The sequence below is a fragment of the Montipora foliosa genome, chromosome 1, assembly GCF_036669935.1.
Source record: "Montipora foliosa isolate CH-2021 chromosome 1, ASM3666993v2, whole genome shotgun sequence".
Taxonomy (NCBI): Eukaryota; Metazoa; Cnidaria; class Anthozoa; order Scleractinia; family Acroporidae; genus Montipora; species Montipora foliosa.
The window spans coordinates 39,307,406-39,334,905 of NC_090869.1; the positions used below are offsets into that span (position 1 = coordinate 39,307,406).

General features: G+C 39.2%; 1 protein-coding gene across 1 annotated transcript in view; it reads right to left on the reverse strand.

Moving 5' to 3' along the window:
* Positions 1-27,500, reverse strand: part of LOC137997997 (uncharacterized) — a 73,885-nt gene that overhangs the window by 14,628 nt on the left and 31,757 nt on the right. The window contains exons 3-9 of the mRNA XM_068844376.1: positions 10,387-10,841; positions 9,381-9,407; positions 8,970-9,227; positions 7,677-7,973; positions 4,509-4,796; positions 2,603-2,638; positions 1,990-2,103 (exon numbers count right to left, since the gene is read on the reverse strand). Of these exons, the coding sequence (XP_068700477.1) occupies positions 1,990-2,103; positions 2,603-2,638; positions 4,509-4,796; positions 7,677-7,973; positions 8,970-9,227; positions 9,381-9,407; positions 10,387-10,841 (1,475 nt within the window). The remainder of the gene's footprint in view (positions 1-1,989; positions 2,104-2,602; positions 2,639-4,508; positions 4,797-7,676; positions 7,974-8,969; positions 9,228-9,380; positions 9,408-10,386; positions 10,842-27,500) is intronic.

A 27,500-nucleotide genomic window follows, 5' to 3' on the forward strand; every position in this document is an offset into this window, starting at 1 on the left:
TATTCTAAAATGTTTCTCAAAACCTCTCATCATTATTTTTTTTTTAGTTATTTAAAGTTAGCTGTGATAACTACATATAATTACTGCTTACGTATAAATGTTGACGTAGATGGATATGAGATGGTGCGCCGAGTTGACCATAACCAGTCTCGTATCCAACAAGCACGAATGGAACAATTGTTTTATAAAATTTGTCATTAAATTCTGAAGGCTTGGACCCTTGGACCAACCGATAATCGATGAGACAACCGATAATCGACGACCGATAACCGATAACCGTATGACCATATTAGGTCAGACGGTATATGAGCTGATAACCGAGACTGACTGAATTAATCAAAAGGCTAGTAAGAACCGCAATTTATTATATAAACACCAATGAAATACCAAGTGAGCTTTCGCGCGAAAACACGATATCTTCACACGTGAAGACAACATGTTATCTTCACACGTGAAAAGATCACTGTTGCTATGGTTCCATATGAAAATTGCGCCTTTCGATGCCTTTCGTGAAGTGATTTAGTATTTCATTGGTGCTTATATAATAAATAGCTCGAAGAGAAATCTCGTATCTCCGCGAGGCCGTGTAATATCCTCTATATCCGGGGTCGAAAATTCAATAATAAAATATTTACTGTGTGGAAGGAATTTTAATTGTCTTAATGAAATTTCCTTTGCCTTTTTAAAAATCGTAATACCTAATAGTAAAAGAAAATCAGTCAATAAAGTTGACAATTTGGTTCCACTTTGTTTTGATGCACAAGAGATCCAACATGGCTGAAAGTATTGTGGAAAAGAATCTCGAAGCAAGCGTGGACTAGGAACTGCTTACAAATAGCGCCAGTGAAATATGCAGATAAGGTTAAGGCCGCTTGAGATTTAGAACCCAAAATAGGACGCTGCCCTTTGCGATAATAGGCAAACCACGATAAAGTCAAGTTCGGGCTGATCTTTCATATACCGGATCCGAAATAACTAAAAAATTATTAACGGAATAACAATGGTTCTTTTGTAATTTTTGTCCGGTATATGAAAGTCTACCCCAAGTTCGTTTTAAGAACCACCACTGTTTCCAAGTGACAACACTTAAAGTGCTACTGTGACGAAAACAAAAATTCTTCTTCTTTGGATTTCAAAACTATGTTAACTAAAAACCAAGTGACCTAAGTTTTAAGCCTTGATTTCCAAAAGACACCTTTTCATTTCAACTGGAATTTTCCTATCAAATGGTACGCCATTACTATTTTTGAGGTTGCTGAATCGAGGAGAAAATGACGTCAGACTCACTAGTTTAAGAATGCAACTGAATTGATATGCAGCACGGGAGTTTCGGGCATTTTGGCCCTTTTCAAGCGTCGAAGTTTACATGTGCCGAATCTAATGGAAATGAGAAAATCTATTGTTTTCGCTCATTTGCATTAGATTCGGCACATGTAAAGTTCGACGTTTGAAACGGGCCTCAGACTTTTAGACTCGTGTTTTGCATATATAATAAGCTGCATTTACAAGCTGGAATTTTAAGCCAGTGAGTCACTTTTCCCTCCATTCCACCCTTTGAAGTCCAATCGGTCAGCCTTTAACTGACCTGAGTAACGGCGGAAGGTTAAATTCAAAAGTCACACTCAAAGTAAACATCTTTCGGATGAAAATCAAAGCTCAAAATTTTGCCAGTCAGGGGTTAAGCACTTTCAAAATGTGAAGATAAAAGGAACTAATTTTTTCATCATAGTAGCACTTTAAGGTATACCGTTTCATTGAATTAACATTCCTATTATATTGAGTTTCGTAAAACCAAAACCAAAGTTATTACTTTCACCCCAATCAAAAAGGACGAAGAGCGCAAGCAACGATTGGTTTGGGTTCCACTTCTGATTGGTTGAAAAAGTGGCGCGAGAACTTTGAACCAATCACTAACTGAAGTAATCATAAACCAAAGAAATTCGCTAATTACTTTCGACACTCAAGTGAAAACCGCTGTACGTGGCTCACCATTTCCATCGTTATTTTCTCTTTCAACTTGTCTTCTTTTCTTTCTGATGTACAAAATAGTAAGGAAAACACCTGCGAGAACTGCTATACCGGACAACACTGCAGCTGTGATTGCTAGTAAGAAAATAGAAAAGAAATGCTATTCAACCAATTTGGGGTCGACAATAAGATAATACTTGCTCAGTATCAGGATTCTCAAAAGGACACAATATTTTCAAATTTGCAAACATGTTTCGACATGTCATCTTCAGTAGCAGTAATTTTATATACAGTCTGAATTTGAATTTAAACAAACCATTGTTATAAAATACGTTACATATTTGCGTTACAAAAACACGTAAAAGAATTCCGTTTGAGAGTACGTTTAACAAGTTGAATTAACGGTGGTTTGTTCAAATTAAAATTCTAATTGTATAACTTACTGCAACTGAAGAAGACAAAGGAATGTCGAAACATGATTCGCAAACTTGAAAATGTTGTCTCTTTTTTGATAATATTTGCTTCCTTGCTAATTTTGCAACTGTTACCTCAGGCTTTTTTCGGAGGGAGGGGGTTAAGGAATTTTGGCCAAATCACCTCTGAATTGTTTTCGAGTTGATACAGAATTTCTTACCCTTTGCATGTTTGTAAGTGTCAGTGGGCAGTGCACCTGGAAGGAAAAGATGCCAGTTTTTGTTGTAAAACAATAAGGACCACAGCAATCCAATAATAAGTAATAAGTTGCAAATTGCTCATCAACACGCAACGATGAAAAAAGGCAATGTGTTTTGGATGAATTAAGTGTGAAAAAATATTAATAGGAGGAAAACTTTTAATCGCGGGACAATGGAAACCGCAAATAGCAAACAAAAAGAAGTGCTCAAACAGTTTTCAACAGATGCTAAAATTTGGAAACATCCACTTCGAGATTTTATCAGTATGCCTATTTTTTACCAAAGAATTAGGCTTCCGTTGTTTATAAATATTCAGAAAAATAAAACATTAATGCTATCGAACTTTAGAAGACTCACGTGGTTTCAAATTAATTTACTTCACCACGTAGGTCTTTGTGTGTTGAATAATCATAAGGGATAAGGAACTTTATTTAAGGTGGCTTACTACAATTTTCCCAAGAAAAAGATCAAGATTTTGAAATCTGTGAAATTAAAGCAACGGAATGTCTCTTCTGAAGTGTTAGTCACTCACTACAATTGATGTCAAATGTAATTTTACTCAACAAATATGTGCAAATCAGGGGAGGATGCTAAATATAGTGACCGAGCTCCTGAATGGGGGACTGGAAACCAAACATTTCAAAGGCCTTTTTCTCGAAAACTCCAGTTGTAGCTGTACGACTCCACCTTAAAATTTCAGGATTTCCTTAACAAAATAAACGAAATAAATAGTTAAATCTGTCAGACAGGTTTCTCGCAAATGGCAAAAATGTTGATTTTTGTCTATTTTAATAATAACTGAAAAACTGTCTGATAGATCTTTTTAAAAAATGTTGGAGGTCTTGTCTTCATATTGTTTACAAATACCCAAAATTTTAACCCTGCATGTACGGCTGGGTCTTGAGAAAAGGACCTTTGAAATGTATAGTTTCCAGTCCCCGCTAATTTGCATTTATTTGTTAGGTAAAATAACATTGTACAGCAATTCAACTGTCAATTGCAGTGACTAACACTTCAGAAGAGACATCCCGTTGCTTTAATTTCACAGATTTCAAAATCTTGATCTTTTTCTTCGTAAGACTGTACTAAACAACCTTAAGTGCCAGTGTATTTAGCGCAGACGCACTAATTATAATTGGGTGCACCGTACAGAAATCACATAAAATCATAGGTTGGTTTTCGAGGAGTGGGGAAAGCCAGAGTACCCGGAGAAAAACCTCTCGGAGCAGAGTAGAGACCCACGAGTGACGAAAAGCCTGGGAATCGAACCCAGGTGACATTGGTGGGAGGCGAGTGCTCTCACCAGTTCCCCAGCCCTGCTCCTAAGCTCCTCAATTTCACGATCACTAAAGAATCTCGGTTTACTGAAAATTGTTTCTCAAGACAAAATGTTGCTCGGAACTAGACCAGAATAAATAGTTCAAATGCTTAATTTCCCAAACTTTAAAAAAATGTTCAAATTTTAGCGCCAAAATCGAAAAAATGCTTAGAGTGCCCAGCACAATCGGGAGCAATTGCAAACAACAAAAATTGAATGTGTTGTGCCCACAACTAATGTTCCTGTATTAAGACAAGCTTTAATATAATCATTACTACTATTGAATGCAAGAACGCAGATATCCCGACTAGCAGCTCGAAAGATTTCTCCACTTTTTCGCGAAGAAAGAGTCATACATTCTTAGAATCAAAAGATTTTATTGGTGTCAGGCATGCGACAGGAACACATATGTGTCATCTGCCACCATGCCGAGCAAACTCGCTCTTTATCAAAATGCCAATATGCCGCCGGAATCCGCACTTCAGCGATTCGTAGCCCGTATGAACGGAACGAAAACACTAATTAGCTAAAAAAAAATCCCACCTTACCTGTTTTCACATAATATGGGGCACTCGTTGCGCCATCGCCCTTTGCAGTGAACGCAAGTATTTGAAATCTATAGTTTGTGTGAGCTGTTAATCCTTCGATATTTTGAAAGGTTTTCCTTGTGGAAACAGTACTTTTCTCACGTGTTGTGCCGCTTACGTCACCGTAGAACACTTTGTAACCAAGCACCTTCCCATTGGTGTATTCCGGGAGCACTGGGTTCCATTTGAGTAGTACCACAGATGATCCTATCGTAGTTGCTGATATGTCTGAGGGAGGGTGGTCTGGAACTAGGGAAAGGATAGGCGTGCAGTAAGTATTTGCGTACACTTGAATAATAGAAAAACCATGCTCACATCACTTAAACGAGAAAGATTGTGAACTGTTGTGGCAAAATCACATTCTAAGTAACAAGATCTAACCATGATTACAAAATTAGGGCAAAACCTGTCCGCACTAATTATTTTAAAATTTTCTTTCTTTAATCGTTATATTAGTGACTGAGACTCTTTACCTGCACATGTGATGTCATCGCCTAGTCTTTTACATCTTCATTGCTCAAACATTTACAACCTCACTGAAAATATGTACGCCTCCTTACTAGCCCTAGTGTTTATTCATTTGTATGTGTGAGTGTGTGCGCGTTGAGCGTTTCGCGCTTTTGTGACTGTGCAAGGATTAGAATTGGATTTGACTTTCCCCTTACTACCATCCTGCCACCCTATTATTTTCGTAATGGTTGGCGAATTGTTAAATAAACAAATTTAAGTGAACAATTGCGCGATACTGCTTAGCGAGCAGTAGCACTCATATCGCATGCGAAGTATAACTCAGTGTTAAAATGAAATGTCTGAACTTGTTCTCTTTGCTTGAATATCTGTAACGACATTTAAGTTCACGCGAGGTAAGAGCTTCATTTGGAGAAAAGGTTTGATGGTCATCCACCGCGTCATGGCCATTTTATATTCAAGTTTTGATGGTGCCTATCGTTTTTCGGTGATCAAATTACACTGTATTATGTGGACGGGAGCGTTTTACCGGGAACTAAAATACTCGTAGAATCAATACGACCACTATATCGGGGAACCGTGTGACGTATTTTTCGTATGTAACACGAGTGGTCATATTGAGCAACGACGTCACGATTCCCGCCTTTTTTTGTTTGTAGTAATACCAGTACCCTATATTTGTGTTAACCCTGCTTTTCAATCTCTACCATGTATACTTAGTGTCTGTATGATAAAAAGAAAATTACACGTTAGCTCAAAGATATGAATTTTATGTTTTCGTGGCAAGAACAATATCTCACGAGTGACCGCAGCGATAGATGTTGTTCTTGCCACTCAAACATAAAATTTATATCTTCTCTCCACAGTGTAATATCCTCTCTATATAGGTTGGCATCCTTCACTTCAATGACAAGCGGTAAAGCTCTCTGAAAAAAAAAAGGCAGGTAATATTTTGTTTTCAAAGTAAAAAGTGCACATAGTTACCATCTTCGTCTGTTTGAAACAGTTACATCTTTTACTGGCCCCTTTCCACGCTGAGTCTGGCCGCGAACTTTGACCACATACTTGTGGTATTTCTTAAGCCCGGTGAATGTGACGTTTCTCGACCTTGTGAAGTTCTTCATCTCATCTCTCCCTCCTTTCTCTTCCGCAGATTTTATTTCAACTATGTAGCCCAGTATTCTTCCATTACGTTCGCCGAAAGGGATTGTTTTTTGGCAATTTCGTAAAATTGTACGGAAGGAGCCATTACGACTCGAACAGATCTCACTCAAGATAACTTATCCTTTTTGGAGTGTTAAGTACTCACAAAGGCATTTAAATACATTATTCAGGTACGTACTTGAATTATCCTTAGAATTACACCAGGCTCTGCGTTATATTATTGATTATATTTATAAAATTGAGCTAAATTTATCTAACATTGGGGATGCGCACGGCAATTCTCAAAGTGGCTTAAATAGCCGTGTTCGTCAGCGTTGTAACATGGAAACGACCACGGTAACCCCCTTTTTTATTAAAATTTATCATCTCCTTGACATGTTACAAAGTACGACGTTTCATCTATGACAAGTTCTATTTCTAGGGAATCACTATACGTAAACCTAATCTTTACTTAATTTCCACCACTGATGATCATTTGCGGATACGGAATGTTTTAAATAGCAAGGGACTGTAACAGGTAAATGAGCAACTTTAGCATTTGTGCAGCAGTCTAACAAAAAGCAAGCTTGCTCTGTGCAATTGTGTTGACTGAAACGCTTCTAAATTGATTTTAAAATCAGTGACTCCAATAGAGATCAACTAATTTAACGTTGTTTTGTCAATAGATAGACACCGTCATTTGTTTCAAGAGATAAACCACAGAGTACGGTTAAAGATTATGCGGTTAGTCAGTCAATCAGTCAGTCAGTCAGTCAGTCAGTCAGTCAGTGAGTCAGTCTGCCAGACAACCAGTCAACCAGTCAGCTAGGATGTGTTTTTTTGGGAAAATCAGAAAACGGAACATGAATCCAAAATATTCACACTCGAGGAGGATACTTTGGATTAAATCTAAATCCGGATTTTTCAGATTCATCACTTCAGCGTTTTTTTGGGGAAGGATTTGAAAAAAGTACTTTTGACAAGCGGTTTTCCATGCAAAAATTGTACACAACAGCTACCCTACGTGATAGTTTAGCCCAAATGTTTTTCTCGCGCCATTTTTACCGTACGATCGAAGACATAAATAGGTCGAAAATAGCTAGGTTTCCTGCAAATTTCACACTAGAAATTACACTAAAAGTTTCTTGAGAGCAATAATATTGTTAGCACCTTTCCTACACCTTATCGATCGCTAAGGTATTTTTCTTCTGGTGGCATTTTCATTGAAGATTTTTTCCAAAACAAAATTAATCGCTATTTTTTTGTTTTTGTTTTTAAAATTTGCACGCAACTCTGGGTTTGTTTGTTTGCGTTGTCATGGAAAATAATTCTTTTTCGAATTTTGCGTTTTTTTTTTGACGCTGAAAAATCCATTCATCCGAGATCAGAAATCCGTTTTTGGATTTTCCCAAACAAAAGGGTACCCTTAGTCAGCCTAGTTAGTCAGTTTAAGTCCGTCGCTCTGTCATTTAGCTTTAGTGCATCACCAAGTCATCATCAGTCAACCATTCATCATACCGTCTTCGTCAGTTGAAATGACGAGTTCTTCACTCCACGAACCGTTTCCAAAGTTGTTATATGCCCTCAGACAGCAGCTATAATTCTTGTATTTTTCAAGCCCTCTGAACACACAGCTATGATTCTCGCGTGGCAAATCCATGACTTGTCCTTCTGAGCAGTTGACTAGATTGCAAGCCACGTGAAACCCAAGGAGTATTCCATTCACTGACGACTTTGGAACATCTTCCCAGTTAACCTGAATGCTTGTTGAGCTCAAGTTGTGACCGCGAAAATCAGAGGGTGGACTTGATGGCGCTGATGGAATGAGAAGATCGACGAAATTTGGTTCAATGAATAAATAAAATAATAGCTATAGCTGTAGACATTCGTATTAAAAGAGATTTCTTTAAGCATAAAACTGTAAAAACGAACGATAAGAAAAGATAAAATCCAACGTTTCGGAGTAGTCATGACTCCATTATCAAGGAAAATTTATGTCTGGTAATGCAAATTACAGTATTTAAATCGATTTTTGGCGAAGAGTATTAACAAAGGTGCGAAGATTATAAAAATACTTTCGCAGGAATGGAGTCTGATTGCACATTGAGATTTGGCTTTAAAGCTTCCATGAAAAGCATTTCGTGCACTAAACAGCCACCAATTGTAAATCAGCAGTGCGTTGTTCATAATTTTCAATGTGATCTGTGTGATGCGGGTTATGTACGTTACACACGCGCACATTTCCATAATCGTGTAGTTACAGGTTAACGCACTCAGCGAGTGAATTGTAGAGATTAACCTGCACAAGTTCACCAACAATGAAAGAGAAATTTCAATACCGCACGAGGCTTTACCAAGTACGGTATTGAAAATTTCGAGTTCATTGTTAGTGTTGTAAGCCTCATTTTACTATAACGGTCATAGCAATCCAATTTACGAAAGTCCTGTGAAAAGGAATGGTGACTGGTATGATGAAACTGGACTTTCCTTTGGTACGTGTTGAGCGAATGTTGCCTTCCTTTTTCAGTTATTCTAACGAATTCTTCACTAACAGGTCCCATATGCCTTACTTTTAAGAACACTTTTATACTTTCTAACCATTCTCTTAGCTTCCAGTCAACTTAAAGGTGAAACCTTTTGTCCCGTGTCATGTTTGCATATGACGGGATTGGAGATACGCACGTTGATTGGCTAATTTTACAAATCTTGGCCAGAGGGGTCGTTTTCAATATAAATGGTGCGAGGAAACGAATTTAGAGGAGAAATATGTGATTTGCAACTTTCAAGTTATGAGGTCGTGAAGGTACTAACCTTCTTCGGCGCATCTAGGAACGCCGCAGTACTCCCATTGCACGGTCTCATTCTCATTCGTGGTAAAACACCAGGGCCCATGCAAGCCGAACCCCCCTGGATTACGGCACAAATTGGTGCAATTTGTGATTTCCTTATAAATCGATCCCGTGATGTTGTGTTCCCGAGGAGTTGTGGCATTCCATGACTGACATTTGTATCCGGAAACTGTTGTGCTTTTGTTCCCATGGTAACCACGCCCATCTCCATAGAAACATTCTAACAAAGAATCAATCTCCAATTACAATTACAATTTTTTGTCACGGCCATATAAATGCGATTGAGGGATGATTTCGTTTCGTAAGTTGGAAATATTTATAGTTTGGTATAAGGTTTTGCACTAGACGAGAATACAATTTAAATCAGACATACCTTTACTCTCTAGGATGTTTAGTTGTTCTAAATAAGACATAAAGATAAAAGTCATCAAATAATAATTGTGGTGGTAAGTGAAAAAAGGAATACTTGTTACCTTCTCAACATCATCTTGTGATGGTTGGTGCGCAAAGTTAATAGAGAAAGAAATTTCGACTCTCATTGTAACGAAATCTCTAAATCAAAGGAAAACAATGTTCCCGCGGAGAGTTGCCCATAAAAGGATATCTCTGTGGCCCTGGGGGGTTTCAAGTAGCTTGGGCAAAGATCACTGAATGAAGGCTGGTCCTCATTCCAGGAGAGAACAACTAGTATTCTGAAGTAATTGAGCTCATTGCACATTGATTGGCTTAGATGAGAATACCTAGTAAGACAAGCTGTACTCATTATAAATCGTCGTAGAAAACGACAATTCCTCAACGAGATAGGCGAAGTGCATCTTTCGAGTCATTGCCTACTGGTGAAACGCGTTGAGGTAAATCAAGTTTGCCCAAGCGAAACCGCTTGCCTTGAGATCCAGAGATCCCGGGTTCAAGACCCGCTCTGACCGCTCGTTGAATTTGATCCTGGTAGTCCCTGGTTCAACTTCCCAGCCGCACTTGTAAATAGCCAACTGGTTTGCCTGCAGCTAGTTGGGATTCTTAACAGTTGTCGTTTCGTTGTGTTTCATTGGCCCTGAAAAGCCCCTATGGGGAGCGGTCAATTATGTATGTATGTATGTATGTATGTATGTATGTATGTATGTATGTATGTATGTATGTATGTATGTATGTATGTATGTATGTATGTATGTGTGTGTGTGTGTGTGTGTGTGTGTATGTGTGTGTGTGTGTGTGTATGTATGTATGTATGTATGTATGTATGTATGTATGTATGTATGTATGTATGTATGTATGTATGTATGTATGTATGTATGTATGTATGTATGTATGTACGCATCTGTTCCACTCTACTCCTTCTGGATTATGTAAAAGAAAAAGAAAAACCTTTGGAACGTAGTAACCTTGTATCACATCAGGATAGTAGCAGTTGCTTGTTTGATTCCGATATGGTAGAGTTGTACAGTTCATGATTTCAAGGTTTAAACGCAATGAGAAAGGCTTTTTTCTATTAAAATCTTTCAACGCTTTGATTTCTTGATCACACACTTTTAAGAGCTTTTCCTCGCATGCTTCTCTGCAAACTGGCTGACGCGAGGAAAAAATGTAACATCGTGGAAAGTAGTTATGACAATACATATCATCGACCGCTGCAAGACAGCTTTCGCGCATTTCAAAAAGTTGCTGTAAAGATGATTTCAGCTCGTTAAAACTCCGCATTATTTCGTGATTGTTCCGTAAATCTTCCATTTTTCCAAACACTGGTGAGTTACCAAGGATTTGCTTACAATAACCGTCAGGAAATAGCACGTCATATGCTTTACAGACAATCCCATTCGCCCTGCCTGTGGCCAGCCATCTGAAAAGAGAAAAAAAAATGAAAATAACTAGACGCTCCAAGAGCGTTCACTGGGTTGCCTGCGGTATGAAAGGACTGAGTTGGGTGGTATTAAACTGCAGCGTTCCAGGCAATTTTTTTCAAGTCGGGGATCATTAAGACCATTTAAGGGGTCACCCAGAAGTCGTACCAGCAGAGGCCCTTTGACTCACACGTTCATACGACAAAACAAATCCTTTTCTGAGGTTAAAAATCTTGGCTACCGGCCTATTAATCATTTGTCAGAAAGAAGAAATTCCTGCCATCTTTAGAAAAAATAAACACGCATTGCTTACGTATGGTACTGAAGTAACACAGCGCTTTATTTCATATTGTCAACTGAGCTGCGTTTTGTCTTCCAGGAGATTCAAGTTGTCTTTGCGTAATATGTAGCTCTAACAGTATACGATGTTGTTTTGGTATTGTATATTGTAATGCCATGGTAGAAGTCTTGGATAAATAGCCCCCTGAGAAGACATGTGGTTACTAGCAAAGTACTGCACGCTGAAAGATTGAAGAAAATAAAAGGGAATCGAGAAACATTGGCTTCTGGGCTGGCATGTTGATCATTTTCAAGTTCCCTCACAACTTCTTTTCACCACAAGCATCTGACATCTTTGTAATACAAACGTTCACTGAATTAAACCCTGTCCGGTGGGGTTAGTATCTGGACGGGCGACCTGAAAAGTATACCACTTCGTAATAAAAGCATAGGACCGACAATTCTATTTTAACGCTAACAAATGCGAACTAAGTAAGGTACAGATTTGGTTAGCTTGCTTTATGCAAAACAAATATTGATGCAAAAGTAAATAAATATTGACACAGTTTTTAGGAAGAGCATTAGGAAGTTTTCAGGACGGTCGATCGAGAATAAAATATTTTGCCATCAGTAACAAAATTTACGATATGAAAACAACATTAATTTTGAACCACAAATATAAAAAGTTACCATCAGCGAAAAAACATTTTGGGAGATTTTTGCAATTTTGTTATTGTACTTTTGGATGCACCGATTAAATCGCAAAATCGAAAGTGACATCGAATTCAGCGGGCGCCGTGATCACGTTACCGCGACGTATTTACTCGCGAAACAGTGAAGCATCTCTGTCAAATGATGGAAAGATACCGGGTTTTTGTTTTTGTTAGTTTTCGTTTTCTTTCAAATGTTAGAAAGCTTGACAAGAAATGTGCGAATTCAACACAAAGATCACAATCGCCCAACTCTTGAGGTTGACCATTGTTTCTGCAAAGTCAAAATTTACTCTCCAGGACGAGGTTATTTATCACCAGGTAATTCGATCGTTTTGGGAATAGCGGCTACTTTATTATTCATCAGCGTCACAATTTTTTTGCCGATTTTGGGGCTCATTTTGTTGAAACTCAAGCACGCTTCCAACAAACCTGTTTATTTTCGTGACTTATGCGCTGCTCACAGTGCACTACCACAAAAATCATCCCCGCATCACATTTCAACACACGTCTGCAAATTTGTTAAGCTCGAAAATTACACAACATGATAAATTTACAAAAGGTGGAGATTTCACAGAAATATTTTCCAGCGAGACATTTATTGAAACAAACAAAATATTTGCTATAAGAGGCAAAAAACCCTTCCTATTTCAATTGCGTGCGTGCAAACGAGACACACAATCGGTGTCACAGAGCATATGCAATTAAATAAATTTCTGACAGTTCACATCAAACCCTTTTCGAAAGAACCTTGACCGTAAATAATAAAGCACAAACGCTTTCATTCAAATAATTTTTCACTGTCACATTTCCAATTTTTTTTACCTTTGCAGAGTTGATTCACAAAATGAATGTAACTTGCCACACAACTTAAATGCGACTTCAGTAAACACAGTGATGCATTCAAAGAGTTCGATTCCTTCAATGTTTGTTAAGGTTACTTCCCACCTTCGCGGGTGCCCTTCGGCAAAAACATTATACGCGCGCCAGTTTAAATAAAACCCCCACAAACTATATATCATTAGAAAGCTTAATAAATGTACTTGACGAAAAAAATACAATTTTAGCGAAGTTTTCTTTCAGGAAGTGTCAGAAGCCAGTAAGGCGTGAAACGACCGAGGGTTCTTCTATTGAATTTATCGGCTATCCGATTCCAAAGTACGAGCAAAATGGCTGCACAGTCTTATTCACAAGGCATCAATCAACAAAAGTGTGTCGGGCTTTTTCGATATTCCGATTGGTTGTCTAGATATCCACATCTAAAGTTGGAGTAGCTAAAAATGTGCGAGACGTGTTGCGTAAATGGACGGCACGCGAAAAATATGTTAAGCATCAAAATTTTCCGACACACTTTTGTTTGTCATTATTAATGTTCTGGCGAAATTTCACTACAATCCGCCGAATCTGCATACCCTATAAATTCGGTCAAAGTGAATGTATTCCTCCCAAAATCATATGCGAGATTTTCGCTTGTAAAGGTTCGTAAACAACTCCCGCCACGCCTGGGGATTATCTCGCCTGATAAAACCGCAAACCAATGGAACAACAGGACCTCCTAGCGTCTGTGACAATAGATCAAGATTTCCCGGGAAAAGCATCGCATTGCAACACGTTTTTTACATCGCTCAGTCGAGTGAAATTCAGGACGTAGACGCAATACAATGGGCAAAGACACCAAAGGCAAAGGCAAAACCCTTGCCAAAAGGTCAAAGGCGGAAAACGTGCCGCTGAAAAACAAGACGTTACTAGTAACGAATCGACGGACAGCTTAAGAAATGCCCTTATTGCTGAAATGAGTTCCCTTGGGTAGGTTTCATGATTTCATTATTTGAAAATTACGCGTCGAGGCGATTGCTTATGTTTTTGTATCAAGGCTAGCAAATGTATTATGAAGGAACCTCGTTTTAACCTTATGTATGACAAATTTAGGTTTTATCAGACGCAAAAATTTAGGTTAGATCTTTCTTTGGCAAAATGGAGATATTTCTTCCGTCTTTGGGCCGGGTTTTTTTTTCTTTTCTTTACCCAAGGACTTTTTTCTGCTTTTGATTTTTCCATAAGAGTTATTAGCGTGAAGAGCTTCCACATGGGAATTTTGTCAAGTACGTGATGTAAATAAAAATTTGCAAATAAATACGAGCGAAGAGGTTTTGCCGCGAAAATTTCCCCAAGGGGTCTCGCCCGTTGACAAGATTATGACACCTTCGTAGTTTATTACCTTTATTTGAAAATACGTTTTTTCTAAATAACTCGGCCGCTTTTTGAGATTTTTAACATTTTCCTTTTGTAAACGCTAGATAAAATGACTGACTTAAATTTTGTCAAATAAAAAAAAACCCCGATTTTTTTGGCATCTGAAGGTGGGAAGTAACCTAAAATCCATAAAAGAATTGCCATTTGACTTCATTGTTGTATATACTGGTAATAACAAGTTAGTAAAATATTAGAAACAAAGCTTACTTGATATCCAACGGCGAAAATGAAATTGTTGTCGAATACCATTACTCGTCGCTTTTAAAATTCCAGATGTATATTTTTGACCGCCTATCCAATTGACGTTCCATTCTTGAGCTCCATAGTATTTTGTTTAAAGATGCACTAAAACGCCATTCGCGTTACAATGACCTCCGACGCCATTCCAGGATAATAATTAAATGTCCTCCCGTGTGCACCGGAGACATCTACGCATTACCCCACCCCCCTCAAACTTAGACACCACTTAGCAGGGAAGTGACAGGCAAGACTTTTCCCGACACGGAAAAAGAACAAAATAAAATAACAAAAAAACCCACGAAATGAAACCCAGATTCCGACTGGGTTTGGTAACTCAGTAACTAACTGATGCACTCTTTAGATCAAATTAGGTTAGAACAAGCTACTCATTTATAAGCAAGGCTCTCTCGACCCTCATCTTTAATCGAGTTCCAAAGCCTGTTCGTGCTTTTCCGTCCAGCCTGGCTCAACAATCACTGAATCATCTCAACCTCGTTCCCAGGACTTTTCCGGCCCTACTTCAAAGCGAAGGAAAGGTCCTAGGAGCGAGGTTGTGATCATGGCGCCATTATTTGGAGCTTAGTACCCACTTTCTTGTAAAACTCCAATCGTGTGGCCACCGTCTTATTTTAAGAAGGGAGACTGGGTTAAGCTTAATGAAGAAAAACCGACTGTCATGCCGGGCATGTTATTCAGATACGCATGAGGCATTTAATTTCCAGCATGAGAAACGGAATGAACGCTGGTAAAAGAAGCAAGGGAACCCAGCTAACAGGACAGTACGACAACATAACCACTGAAATGGTGAGATGATTTTAACTGAGCTATCAATCACCGTAATTTCTGGAGAGAGCTAAGTCATGTGGGTGCACGTTCTGCTATAGGCGGAGATCGTGTTCTATATTATGATGAGAAAAAGGATAACAGTCTGTGTTGTCCGTAGTATACCTTGACAACTATGGTCAGTTGTGGAAGGAATTAAAGATTTCTCCAATGGTGGATAAGATTATGGGTACAAATCAGACTTCCGATAATATTTATCTTGATGCCTTGGCGGAGGCCTACAAGAACGCAACTAGCTGGGACACCCGCCGTCAAGTACTGTCAATCATGACTGGAGTGTCGAGTCATAAAGAAATTTTAAGGCACATCCCGGGGCTAACCCAACATAGATACAGTATCGCGAATCTTCATCGTCTGCAGTATGGTTGCGCAGCTCCTGTCCCCTTACGTCATGCCCCACGACTTAAGATTGACAGGAAGCAATTGGACCATTTCCTAAGTTTTATCACGAGCCCACACTTAGTACAAGACCTACCATTTGGTGAAAAAACCCTCAAGTTGTCCACTTGTCAAGTCATTAACGTTCCCAATGTTATCAGGACAATGATACCACAAAGGATAGCAAAGCAGTACACCCTTTACTGCTCAGAAAGTGGATTTGTTCCATTCAGTGAACGGACAGTTGCGTCAGTTGCGTCAGTTCGCAAATCCCTTCAAGGCTTGGATTACATTGCTGCTGAGGGTGCAAGAGCCTTCGACGACCTGTTGGAGCTTATTAAAGCTACCCGAGAAACAGAAGCCATGCAGTTTGCAGACACCCTGAAAGCTGGAAAACTGTACTTGAAAGGAGACTATAAGGTAAAGTTTTACTTACCTCTTAAGTGGCACTAGGCTGAAAGCAGAAGAAAACCGCTCGACAATTCTATTCTCTGTTTGAATGCGAAGAAAACTAGTCTCGTTGTAGTAACTCAAACTGTACTTTTGAAAGGCATTTTCGTTTGCAAAGGTCAGGGCAAAATTAACCGATCTAATTTGATATTCTGAGCTATGAAGAAAAGAACCAACAAATGCAAAGCAATTTATTACAGTATGTACCCCCATTTTCCATAGCTCTTAATAAACTATAAGAGAAACAATATGTGGGAGGAGAGCTTATTGAACATTGTTCCTTGTAATTAAATTATTTGTCAATTTTTGGATTTAAGGTTCACGTGAGTGAGGAGTCTCATGTAGCAGAGCATTGTAGTATATTTGCCTTGAGCGACAGCACCGACACAGACTTCAAACAACAGTGCAATCATAACCACGACGAGAGGTGTGACCAGTGTGATACTCTCTCTTCTATTGAGAAGGAATTAGTTGAGGCTTCCTACCCGGGTGACGAAGATCAAGACGAGACGCTATACCTTTTCTACAATGCGCAACGTTCAATTCAGACTTGGAATTGCCATCAGCTGAGGTCCGTGAGGCAAGATAAAGCACGACTGGATGTTCTTGACCTCCTTGATGACGAAAGTGTGCTGATTGTAAATGACTGGGCCATGAAATTCCTCCCTCAAATGTACAGAGAATCACAGTCAGATTGGTTTGGGAAAAGGGGAATCTCATGGCACATCTCAGTGGTTTACCGCCGAGTCCATGATGAACTGCAGTCGCAAGGATTTATTCACATCATTCAGTCATGCGCCCAGGACCGCTCTGCAGTTGTCACAATCATGCAGCACGTTCTACACACTCTCAAAAGCGATCGTCCCAACATCATAAAGACTTTCTTTCGGCAAGATAATGCCGGATGTTACCATTCGTCAGCGACAATCCTTGCTTGCCCAGCTATTCAAGCATCGACTGGAGTTAAAGTGGCTGGAATAGACTTTAGTGACCCACAAGGTGGCAAGGGGGCTGCTGATAGAATGGCTGCAACCGCCAAGAGCCATATACGCAAGTATATAAGCGAAGGGAATGACGTTACCAATGCTCAACAAATGAGAGTGGCTCTTCTTTCGTATGGAGGCCTCGAGGGTGTGAGAATTGTTGCGGTTGAGCGCCTTGAGGAACATTCGTTGAGCATGGAGAAGAGTAAAATACCAGGGATAAGCAAGTTAAACAACTTTCGCTTCATTGGTGGAACACTTGTGACAACTTGAGCCTATAGTGTAGGGAAAGGGAAAGAAATTGCTCTAAACTTGAGTACAGGTTAGAAAATATTTCATTTTTATGCTCGCCGTTTGGTAACATTCTATATCAGCTTTGATGCTTCCTTGAATGCGATTCATGATACTCACTGCCTTCGTGTGTTGGGGCCAAAGGGAAACAGTGCTCCAACGCGCTATTCAGTTGACTTGTTCTTTTAATTTCAAAATCGATACGACGAGGTGAAGTAATTTAAATTCGCCAGTAAAAGAATTTCAGCTTCAAATAAACGGGTTGCGCAAAATAAATACGAAGTAAATAGATGTTACTAGAGAGAAAAAGCAAATACGTATCAACAAGACAGATACAAGCTACAAAATAAGCAGAAACGACTAGTTCAAGGATGCCTACACATATACGGCTTTAAAAAGGGACTAGCTCTATAAAGTGGAAAGTACAATAGGCGTTGACTTCTTCACCTAAGTACAAGACTAACACTAATGAAATTTCTGGGACAAAAAGCGAAGTTAACCAAAAACCGAAAACAAGAGATGCTAAAAATGCGGTAGCAACACGTGTTTAGGTTTTTTTTCGTGTCTAATGCAAACGCACAAGTTAAAAGAGAGACAATTGCTGTTTCATCACGATAGTCTCGCCATAAAATATATGGGTAGTACTGAACAAACTTTGCGAGTATCACTTAAGACTTGCTGGTCACTTCTTATGAAAACTGTAGGTTTAAATTGTTTTCCAACAGATTCGGGATACAATTGGCTCAATGTCCCGTTCTCTGCTGGTGGGTTTAGGTCTCCGACATCCAAGACGACCCACCGAAAGGACTCTTCAAAAGCGAGTACATCAACGGATGTTTTTTTCCTGCCCTCGGGAAGGTTGCGTTCGGGTCTTCCAGCGATTGTCATCTCTCGAGCGACACCTTTCTCTTGAAAAGTGTACAAGAGCTCTCGAGCGGCAATCGCTGTTTGATCTCGCAAAAACGCAGTATGCCACACACTTGCAAGAAGGAGTTGGAGCGATACCGACCCTGAAATCCCAAGGACCCATCGTGCCCAAAGAAGCGATCCCTAACGTTCAAGAAGGATGGGCCTTAAAAGAAACGAAGAAGGCCTACCGCTTCAACGATGCGCAAAGAGCCTACTTAGAGGCTAAATTTAATATCGGCAAGTCAACGGGAAGGAAAGTAGATGCAGAAGCAGTTGCGAAAGAGATGAGACGGTCGGTTGGTTCAGATGGGAAGCGCCTGTTCAATGTTTCAGAATTCCTGACGCCTCAGCAAGTTACTTCGTTCTTCTCGCGTCTTGCAGCGAAATCCTGTGAAAACATCAATCCTCGGGATGAAGATCTCCGGGCACATGAAGAAGAAATGAATTACGCAGCAGCCCGATGTGATATTTTATCCAAGCTCCATCTGGAACACCCTATAGTGTACGATCAGTATAACATCTGCACTATGGCTAAGAACGGCACTTTGAAGACCTTAAAACTTCGACTTCTTCAGTTGCTGTGTGAGAGTTTTGAACTGGAGACACCTGCTGTAAAACTCAGGAAGAAAACGCCCTACCTCACTTTACTCGAAAACCTAGTGTCCAGTTGTTCTTGTAGTCGCCCTTCCGTAAAATGACTTATGGTACTCGTCGGTAGGTAAGCATGAGGGGTTTCGGAAGTTGGAGCGCAAGTGAAGAACTGCCTACATTGCTTGGTCAATGTTGGACATGAGCTCCTGATTTGGGCCAATTCTTGGTTTGCATCCACGTGATGAGACAGCCATGTTGGTGTACAAAGTTTTGCATAATATTAGAGTCAAATTCCCAAAAGACAATTTACTGCATTTTTACATCGCCGCCCTGAACGTCGGACGCAAACCATCAATAATGACAAATTCGTAACTCTAACTACTTTATGTAAAGTGAAAGGAAACTAAATGAAACACTAAAATGAACGATTAAAAGCACTTGGAAGGGACAAAAAGGATATAACACGGCTTAATTTGTAAACAAACAAGTGGCTTCGTAAGAGTCTTTTAAGTGGCATTTTTAAGGCAATTATGTCACGCAATGCGGCATTGTTTCATTGCGGCTCATATTTCATCTCTACCACTTCGTAGTGAAAATTATCCTGCAAAGAAACTGGCTTCTATACACTACAAATAAGATCGTTACATTTTCAGTTTTGGTATGTTGCTCGAGAATCGAAGACTTAAGTAACACAAACGCACCTAAATGCACACCGTAATGATGAAGTGCCTTTAGTGGAGGTGCGAGTCTCTCAAATTGTTCCCTAAACTTTGCGCATATTGTTCGTGACAAGATCGATAGGATTCACTCCGTATGTGATTTAAGCAGTACAAGGACGCTGGTATTTATGCGACCGAAATTTTGTTAAATATGCTACTTCTAGTTATGCTACATATTGTTAAAGTTCTTTCTGTATTTTATAGACGAACTCAGTGTCAAACAAATTCCCCAGAATCAAAAATACCATAATACTCTTTGTTTGTTCCTCCAAACAGTTGTATCAGCATTGTTTTTATTTTTTCTGCCGTGGGACTTACAATGGTCCCAAGAGAAAGTGGAAGCAATTCTTATGCAAATTTTGGAGGGACAAACAAAGAGTATTACGGTATTTTTGATACTGGCTAATTAACCGGTGAGATTGTAACGTAACGTGTAACACCATAAAGAATACCATTTACAAAGTAAGGAGACAGGAGATATGCCATTTATCCTCAGACGTACTTCTCAGTGGATGTCCATGATAATAAATTTAATTTGCTGTCGGATAGGGAAGAGAAAAAGTTTGCCATGCATTGTTTACTAAAATTACAATTGTTAATTACGCCAATATATTGTAATAGTCGTTTGACAGTAAGATTTTTGCTAAGTCTAGAAATGAAAATCATAAGTTATGGAAACGGAAATAATAAACATCTGCCACCAGGTTGTCATTAAGGGAACAAAATGTCTGATTTTGGTTGCTGAATTAAAATAAACCAATTCTGTTTGCGTGACACAGGCCGTTACAAAATGGCGAAAATACGCTGCACGATTTTCTCTCTTGACAAGTCGCTTTCAACGGGCCAAATTCGAAAGTTAAACAAGGCATGCAGGGAGGATGAAGCTTACATTTCGAGTAGATTTCTATTTCCGAAAACATATACTAGGAAAAATGTGGACCTGTGAAATTCAACTAAATTTTTCTTTGAGAACGCATTCTCGAAGGTCGATATCTTCACAGGGCCTATAAGTACACCAAAGATATGAACTACAAGGTGATATTTAGATGTTAAAACAGATAAAAAATTTCAAAACTGATAGACAAAAAAGAAAACTGGGAATCGTTTTCATTATTGTGCACGAGCTTTATAAAAGTGCACGATTTTCCTCGATTTTTCCTGGCGTTCAACGTTGTTTTCGACTTTTCTAATTTTTGGAAAAACAAAAAAGCGACCGGACCTTTAAACATGATTTTCGAAAATAATTCATAATAGTTGTATTTTAGATCAGATAAAATGAGATTCGAAATTTCGCTCCTGTCATCGCATTTTTGATATTTACGGTCACTCGCTCTTAAAAGCTGTTTTGTTTAGCATTTCGGTCTCAATATTTGCTATGAATACGTTAGCAAAGGAAACAGCTATTTTCGTTCCCATAGCCGTCCCGTGAATGTGAAGAGAATGCTTTCCATTTAATCGGAAAGAATTTTGTTTGAGAATTAGCCTAAGTATTTCTCGAAGTTAGTGTGTCGGTATAGGAGGGCTGTCTTTTTGTAAAAATTGTCGTATGCTTTGCATACTGTGTCAATACCCTCGTTTTGTGGTATATTTGTATAGAGGCTTGTGACATCCATCGATACAAAGAATGTGCAGTTTTTGACCTTTGTGATTTCAATAAAGTTTATAACATCAGTTGTGTCTTGAAGGTATGACTTTTGTGACTTAGATATTGGTTGAAGCAATGTGTCAACAAAAGATGAAATTCTTTCTGTTGGTCTATCACAACCCGAGATGATTGGCCTTCCTGCAAGAGTTGGTTTGTGAATTTCTGTTAGAGCGTAGAACTCTGGTATTCTTGGAGGGCAAGGTGTTTTTGGTCATGTCGTCAATGTGGTTTTCATGGTGCAGTTTTGTGATTTGGTGTGATACCTTATAAAGAAATGCAAGGGGTGACACACCACACTGATTGCCTTTCTGTGTGAACACGTGTATAGAACCTTTTAGAGCTTTGCTCTAACGAGCAGATCCTTAAAGGATTCTCCTTTTTTGTATGAAATGATAGGTGGTTTAAATTTGGCGAAGTAGGGGTTGATTTTGTAATAAATGTCATTTTCTGAGTAAAGCTTCTTCTAGGTTTGACACTGACGGCCTGTATTATGTCACAAAAGGTAAAATACCTTTTTGTGTTTTGGTATTTCCTTTAAGCACTGAGCCCTTCCTTGTGAATTTGATTTCTGATAGTAATTTTTCTAACAAATTGCGTGATTAACCTCTGTTCCGCAAATGTCTTTTAAATTTTGAAATATTTTCCTCGAAATTGTCTTTGAGGAGTTTGTTGTAAGAATTCGTAGGGATTGACCTTTGACAAATCCGTTTTTAACGCTTGGCGGGTGACAAGAGGTGAAATTAATGTACATATTAGATGGTGTCCGCTTTATAAAATGTGTTTTTACATCAAGGATTGATTGATCCTTAAATCTCGTGCCTTTGTATACAATTATGTCTAGAAAAACAGTTTCAGTGTCAGATATTTCTGCCCTGAATTTAATCGTAGGGTGAGTGATCTAAATTTGCTTGTTCGAAGGAAGTCTCTATGTCCGGTTTACTTACGTCCCATAGGGAAAAGCCATCCTCAATGTAACGTTTCCAAACTGAAGGTTTTGAGACGGCTTAGCTTAGAACTTCTGTTTCAGTTTTAGCCAAGAAAATATTGGCAAAAGAGAAACTGTTCTCTTGGTTCCAATAAGTTATGGTTCTCATTAAGAACCTCATGTATATAGTTGTAACTTTCTTTCCTCACTGACTTGAAGAATGTGTTGCGACAAAGGAAAGGGCAATAACTAATAGTCGCAACAGCAACTTACTTTCCCGTGCTCCGCTCACGATCAAAAGAACTGCGGATATGTTGACGAGTTCACCTTCTTTAGTGCATCATAGGTAATCACGGCAAGCTGGAGAGAAATTCAAAGGTTTGTACGGAAGTTCAGAAAGATGAAAAGTATTCATAATATGCAATTTTGTTTTTTTTTTCCAAAACAGAAGATATGCGCTCAAAGGTGCCGCAGAATAAATTTGGAGAGAATGGCTATTGTAGTAAGCTCTATTCTTGACATCCATGCTCTTGTTAAAACAAAAACTGTTACTCTGCGTCCTGCTGCACCTTGGTATTCCATGGAAATTAACAACTTGAAAAAACATCGCAGGAGATTGGAACGGCGATGGCGAAGGACCAAACCTCCAGTGGATCGCCAGTTGTTTATTGATCAATGCCGTACTGTCAACAACTTAATTTGTTCTTCAAAGAAATCTTATTACACTTCACTAATCAATGATAACCAATCGGATTACAAGTTTCTTTTTAAGACAATTGACAATCTGTTACATAGAAAGTGTTCTACACCATATCCACCCTGCAACTCGCCCTCGGAACTCTTAAATGAGTTTGTTCATTCTTTTCCAATAAGATAGCTAAAATACGGGTCGACCTAGATGCTGCAGCTCCTATCCACCCAGTTCAAAATGTCAACCGGGTCTGTCCTTATACGTTTGATGAGTTTAACACGGTAATCGTTGACGAAGTCCACAGATGTGTAGTGAAATTATCTTCCAAATCGCGCGATCTTGACCCTCTTCCTGGCTACGTCACATAAAAACGCTCTGGACACACTGCTACCATTTATCTCCATTATTATTAATACTTCGCCACAATCTGGCCAAATGCCCTCTCAATTAAAAGTTGCCAAGTTACGCCCTCTCCTTAAGAAGCCTTCCTTGGATCATACGCAGTTTTCCAACTATCGCCCTGTTTCTAATCTTACTTTTATCAGCAAAGCAATTGAGAAGTCTGTTGCTAACCAACTGATTTCCTACATTAACAATAATAATCTGTGAGACACATTTCAGTCTTCCTATAAACAGTATCACAGCACAGAAACGGCTCTTATTCGTGTGCATAACGACATCCTCACAGCCATTGATAAACCGTAGAACAGTTATTTTATTACTTCTGGACCTCTCCGCAGCTTTCGATAGGGTTGATTACGATATTCCTCTTTCTCGTCCTCAAGAGCGCTTTGGAGTCAGTGGCAAACCGTTATTATGGTTTCAATCTTATCTGTCCAGTCGCATGCAGTATGTGTCTGTTGAAGGTTGGGCTTCCTTGAGACATGCTCTTCATTGTGGTGTTCCACAAGGTTCACTTTTGGGACCCATTTTGTACCTTCATTATACTTCTCCGCTTTCCGACATGGTTAAGAAATTGAACTTGAGTTACCATTTTTATGCTGATGATTCTCAACTTTACTTGTCCTCTCAGCCAACTATACCTGGGGATAGGGCTTTAGCTGTGTCTAACATTGAGTGTTGTGTACATGAGATTGATCACTGGATGCTGGTTAACCGTCTTAAACTGAACAAGGATAAGACTGAACTACTTGTTATCTCTGCTAAACATCTACCTAGACCAGTCCTTCAAGAAATCTCTGTTGGGCATGTAGGGCATGTAGTTCCCGGTGTTGTGGTCTGTCTTCTGTGGTGTATCATGGTTGGGAGGGTAAATGCTCGGAGATATTAGCTACACCAAGCTACTCTAAAAATCCGAGGGTATATAAAGATGTATGATATGATATGATGATATGATTGTCAATGAGACCATCCGCTCTGTACAGATAGCTAGAAATATTGGTGTCATTTTTGACAATCACTTTCATTTCAACGATCATGTTGCAAGTATTTGCAAATCATCCTTTTAACATCTCCGTAACATCAGTTATATAAGAAAATATCTGTCATCAACCACTACTGAAACACTTGTCAACGAATTTATATCTTCAAAACTGGATCATTGCAATTCTTTACTCTATGTACTCTATAGCCTTCCCAATTACCAAATAAAAAACTTACAGCACCTCCAGAACGCTGCTGCTCGTCTCATTACTCTTTCGAGAAAACATGAACACATTACGCCTATTTTGTTAAATCTTCATTGCCTTCCGACTCATTAACGTATCATGTTGAAAATTTTACTCATCACGTAGAAGGCTCTTAACAATCTGGCACCTTCGAACATTTGCGATCTACTTATACCTTACATTCCATCTCGTCAGCTAGGTTCATCATCAGAGAATCTTCTTTATATTCCGCGTTTTAATTTGAGATCATACGGTGCAAGATCTTTCTCTGCGGCAGTCCCACACCTTGGAATACTCTGCCGCTTGACATTAAGAAAAGTTCCTCAGTGTTAACAAACTTAAAACGTTCCTTTTTAAACAAGCATTTCTATAACTTTCGCCATTTTTATTTTAGTCTTATATATTGTATTGCTCTTGTTACGCGCTTTTAAACTTTAAGGATTCTAGCGCTTTATAAATATATTATTATTATTATTATTATTAAAAAGAGTTTCTCCCATACATTTCCTGTGATTCCACAGACACAAAATTACAGAGAATGTATGGAGATAAAAAAAAGCAATATTTAGGAATTCCAAAGAACGGATACCAAGTCTAGTTCATCGATCTCAGTTGTGAACATGAACTTTTTATTTTGGTTTATGAAGGCGACAGTCTGTAAAGTAGAGTCATGTACAGCATAGTTTGCTTTGCATTTCCATACAAACCTTTGAATTTCCCGCCATTTTGTCCTGATTACCCATGATGCAATCAAGAGCGTGAACTTGTCCATTGACTTATGTTCAAGTGACGTGTGGGCTTGTGGAGATGTGGATGTCTGGCCCCGTGGACCTACGGATGTGTGGAAAATACATGCTCTGGAACTTTGGACCTTTGGAAGTGTGGACAAATGGGCATGTGGAGCTTTAAAAGTGTGGACATGTGAACCTTTGGAGTTGTGGACAATTGGGCATGTGGAGCTTTGGAAGTGTGGACATGTGGACCTTTGGAGATGTGGACAATTGGGCATGTGGAGCTTTGGAAGTGTGGACATGTGGGCACGTGGACCTCTTGGAAGTGTCGACATGTGGACCTGAGGAAGTGTGGACATGTGGGCATGTGGACCTTTGGAAGTGTGGACCTGTGAGTTTGGGGACCTGAAGAAGTGTAGACATGTGGGCATGTGGACCTGAGGAAGTGTGGACATGTAAGCATGTGAACCTTAGGAGATGGGGATGTGTGGGCCTCTAGACAGGGGTACCTATTCGTTGGCATGTGCACATGTACCTGTGGACATGTGGCCCTGCGGACCTACAGATGTATGCACAATACATGTTGTGGACAGGTAGGCATGTGGACCTGAGGAGCTTTGGATATTAGGACCTTTGTGAGATGTGTTTGTGTCGGACTGTGTATATGTGGACGAGTGGACATCTGGGCATGTGGTCGTGTGGACATGTTGGTGTGTGGAACTGTAGACGTTTGAACTAGTTGACTTGTGGAAGGTTTCAGGTGAAACAATGATAGAAACATGATGGATATCTTGGTTCCTCTGTTTGGGTTATACAGAAAATATCAGCTCGCTTTATGCGGCTGTGCAACAACAATGTCGTTAGTTATTGTTAATTATGCAAGTGCACAGAATAAACGTAGGGATAACTTGATGACGTAAACTGTGATCCTTTGCTTACAGAAGCAGCCGGATTTCCGTTCTGTGGTCAAGACGAAAGTGAAAGGTTTCGATGCATTCCCTGAATTTTTGCCAGAGTTGATTTTTCCCGCACCGGATGTGCGGCGTAAACCATCTGAACTAACTCATCAAGTCAGAGCCTGATTCTGCTTATTGCGATTTTCATAATTCTCCGGAATCTCATCTTCAAGCGCTCAGGGCCAAACTGCGTTTTGAGAGTTGACCCGGAACCACAGATGCCGAAATCAATTGAACCGTGACATAGCCTACCAATCAGCATCTTTGTTTCCCACGGTACATTCGACGCTGATGGAGAGCGATAAAATTTTGCTGAAGAATCTCTAAAAAGTATCATAATGTTATTCGAGTAGTAAACTAAACAAAATCTCCAATTCACTTTCCGGAGGCGGAGTCTGTCTTCCAGGCTATGTTCGGAAATTTGGTTGATGGAAGCCAAAACACAGTTTGAGGGTGAGATTCGGCAGAATTACAAAAATCGCAGTAATAACCCCGATTTTGCTGTAGGTTTTTAATTTTCAAAGATGTGGTTTGTGATCCAATTGCGTATACCCAAAATTGCCGTTGTAAAGGTGTATATGGAACCAGTTTGCTGAAATGGTCTGATCTCAAGAGGGCCAATGGCAAATGAGGGTTTGCCCAAATGAGATCAAATGAATCACTCGTTAGTTTCCTCACCGGAATAAAAAGTCAAAAGGAATGGAAAATTTCGGGTAATTTCTATTTCTTGCAAAGTTGAGAATTTTCAAATTGACGACGACCAGAAATTACTGATTGATTAACTCTTGGTTTGATTATATCTGATTCTTCTTTCAGAGTTGGTGCTGATATAGCTCCAACCACATTTAAATGTGGTCAGTATTCATATTGAATTTATTGCTTTTTAACTTCTAATGTTTTAAAGTCGATCTAAAATTCACATTTAAAATACGATTCGTGTAAAGATGAAACGGCAGTACCATCAAATGTCATGCCAATCTGAAGCAATTCTTTTCAAAGAGAGGTTGTGCAATGAAAGATATTTTAAGTATCACGGGAGAGGTCAAAGGAGCAATTTTTTGGCCCCACTTATTTTTAAAATAGGCCTTCACTACGCCGATAGCCTCCAACAGTCCGATAGAGTGGGGCCTAATTGGACCTGGGTTGACATTCGAGAGGTCTAAGGTTAAGACAAGGAGAGGAGGGGCGGTCGTGTGTTTCAGTTGCGCTGGGTTTAAATTCCTCTCTGACACCAAACTGATTTTCATTGGAGATCCCGCCGTGTTTTCTAAAGAGTCAAGTCTTTGTCTTCTTCCAAATTGCGGTTCCTTAAGCTTGAGTAAATAAATGTCGCCTTCGTTAAAAATTAGTATCGCTATTTTAACTGCAAATACTTTACCTTGATGTCTTTAGATTATTATGATTATCATCATCATCATCATATATTATTATTATTA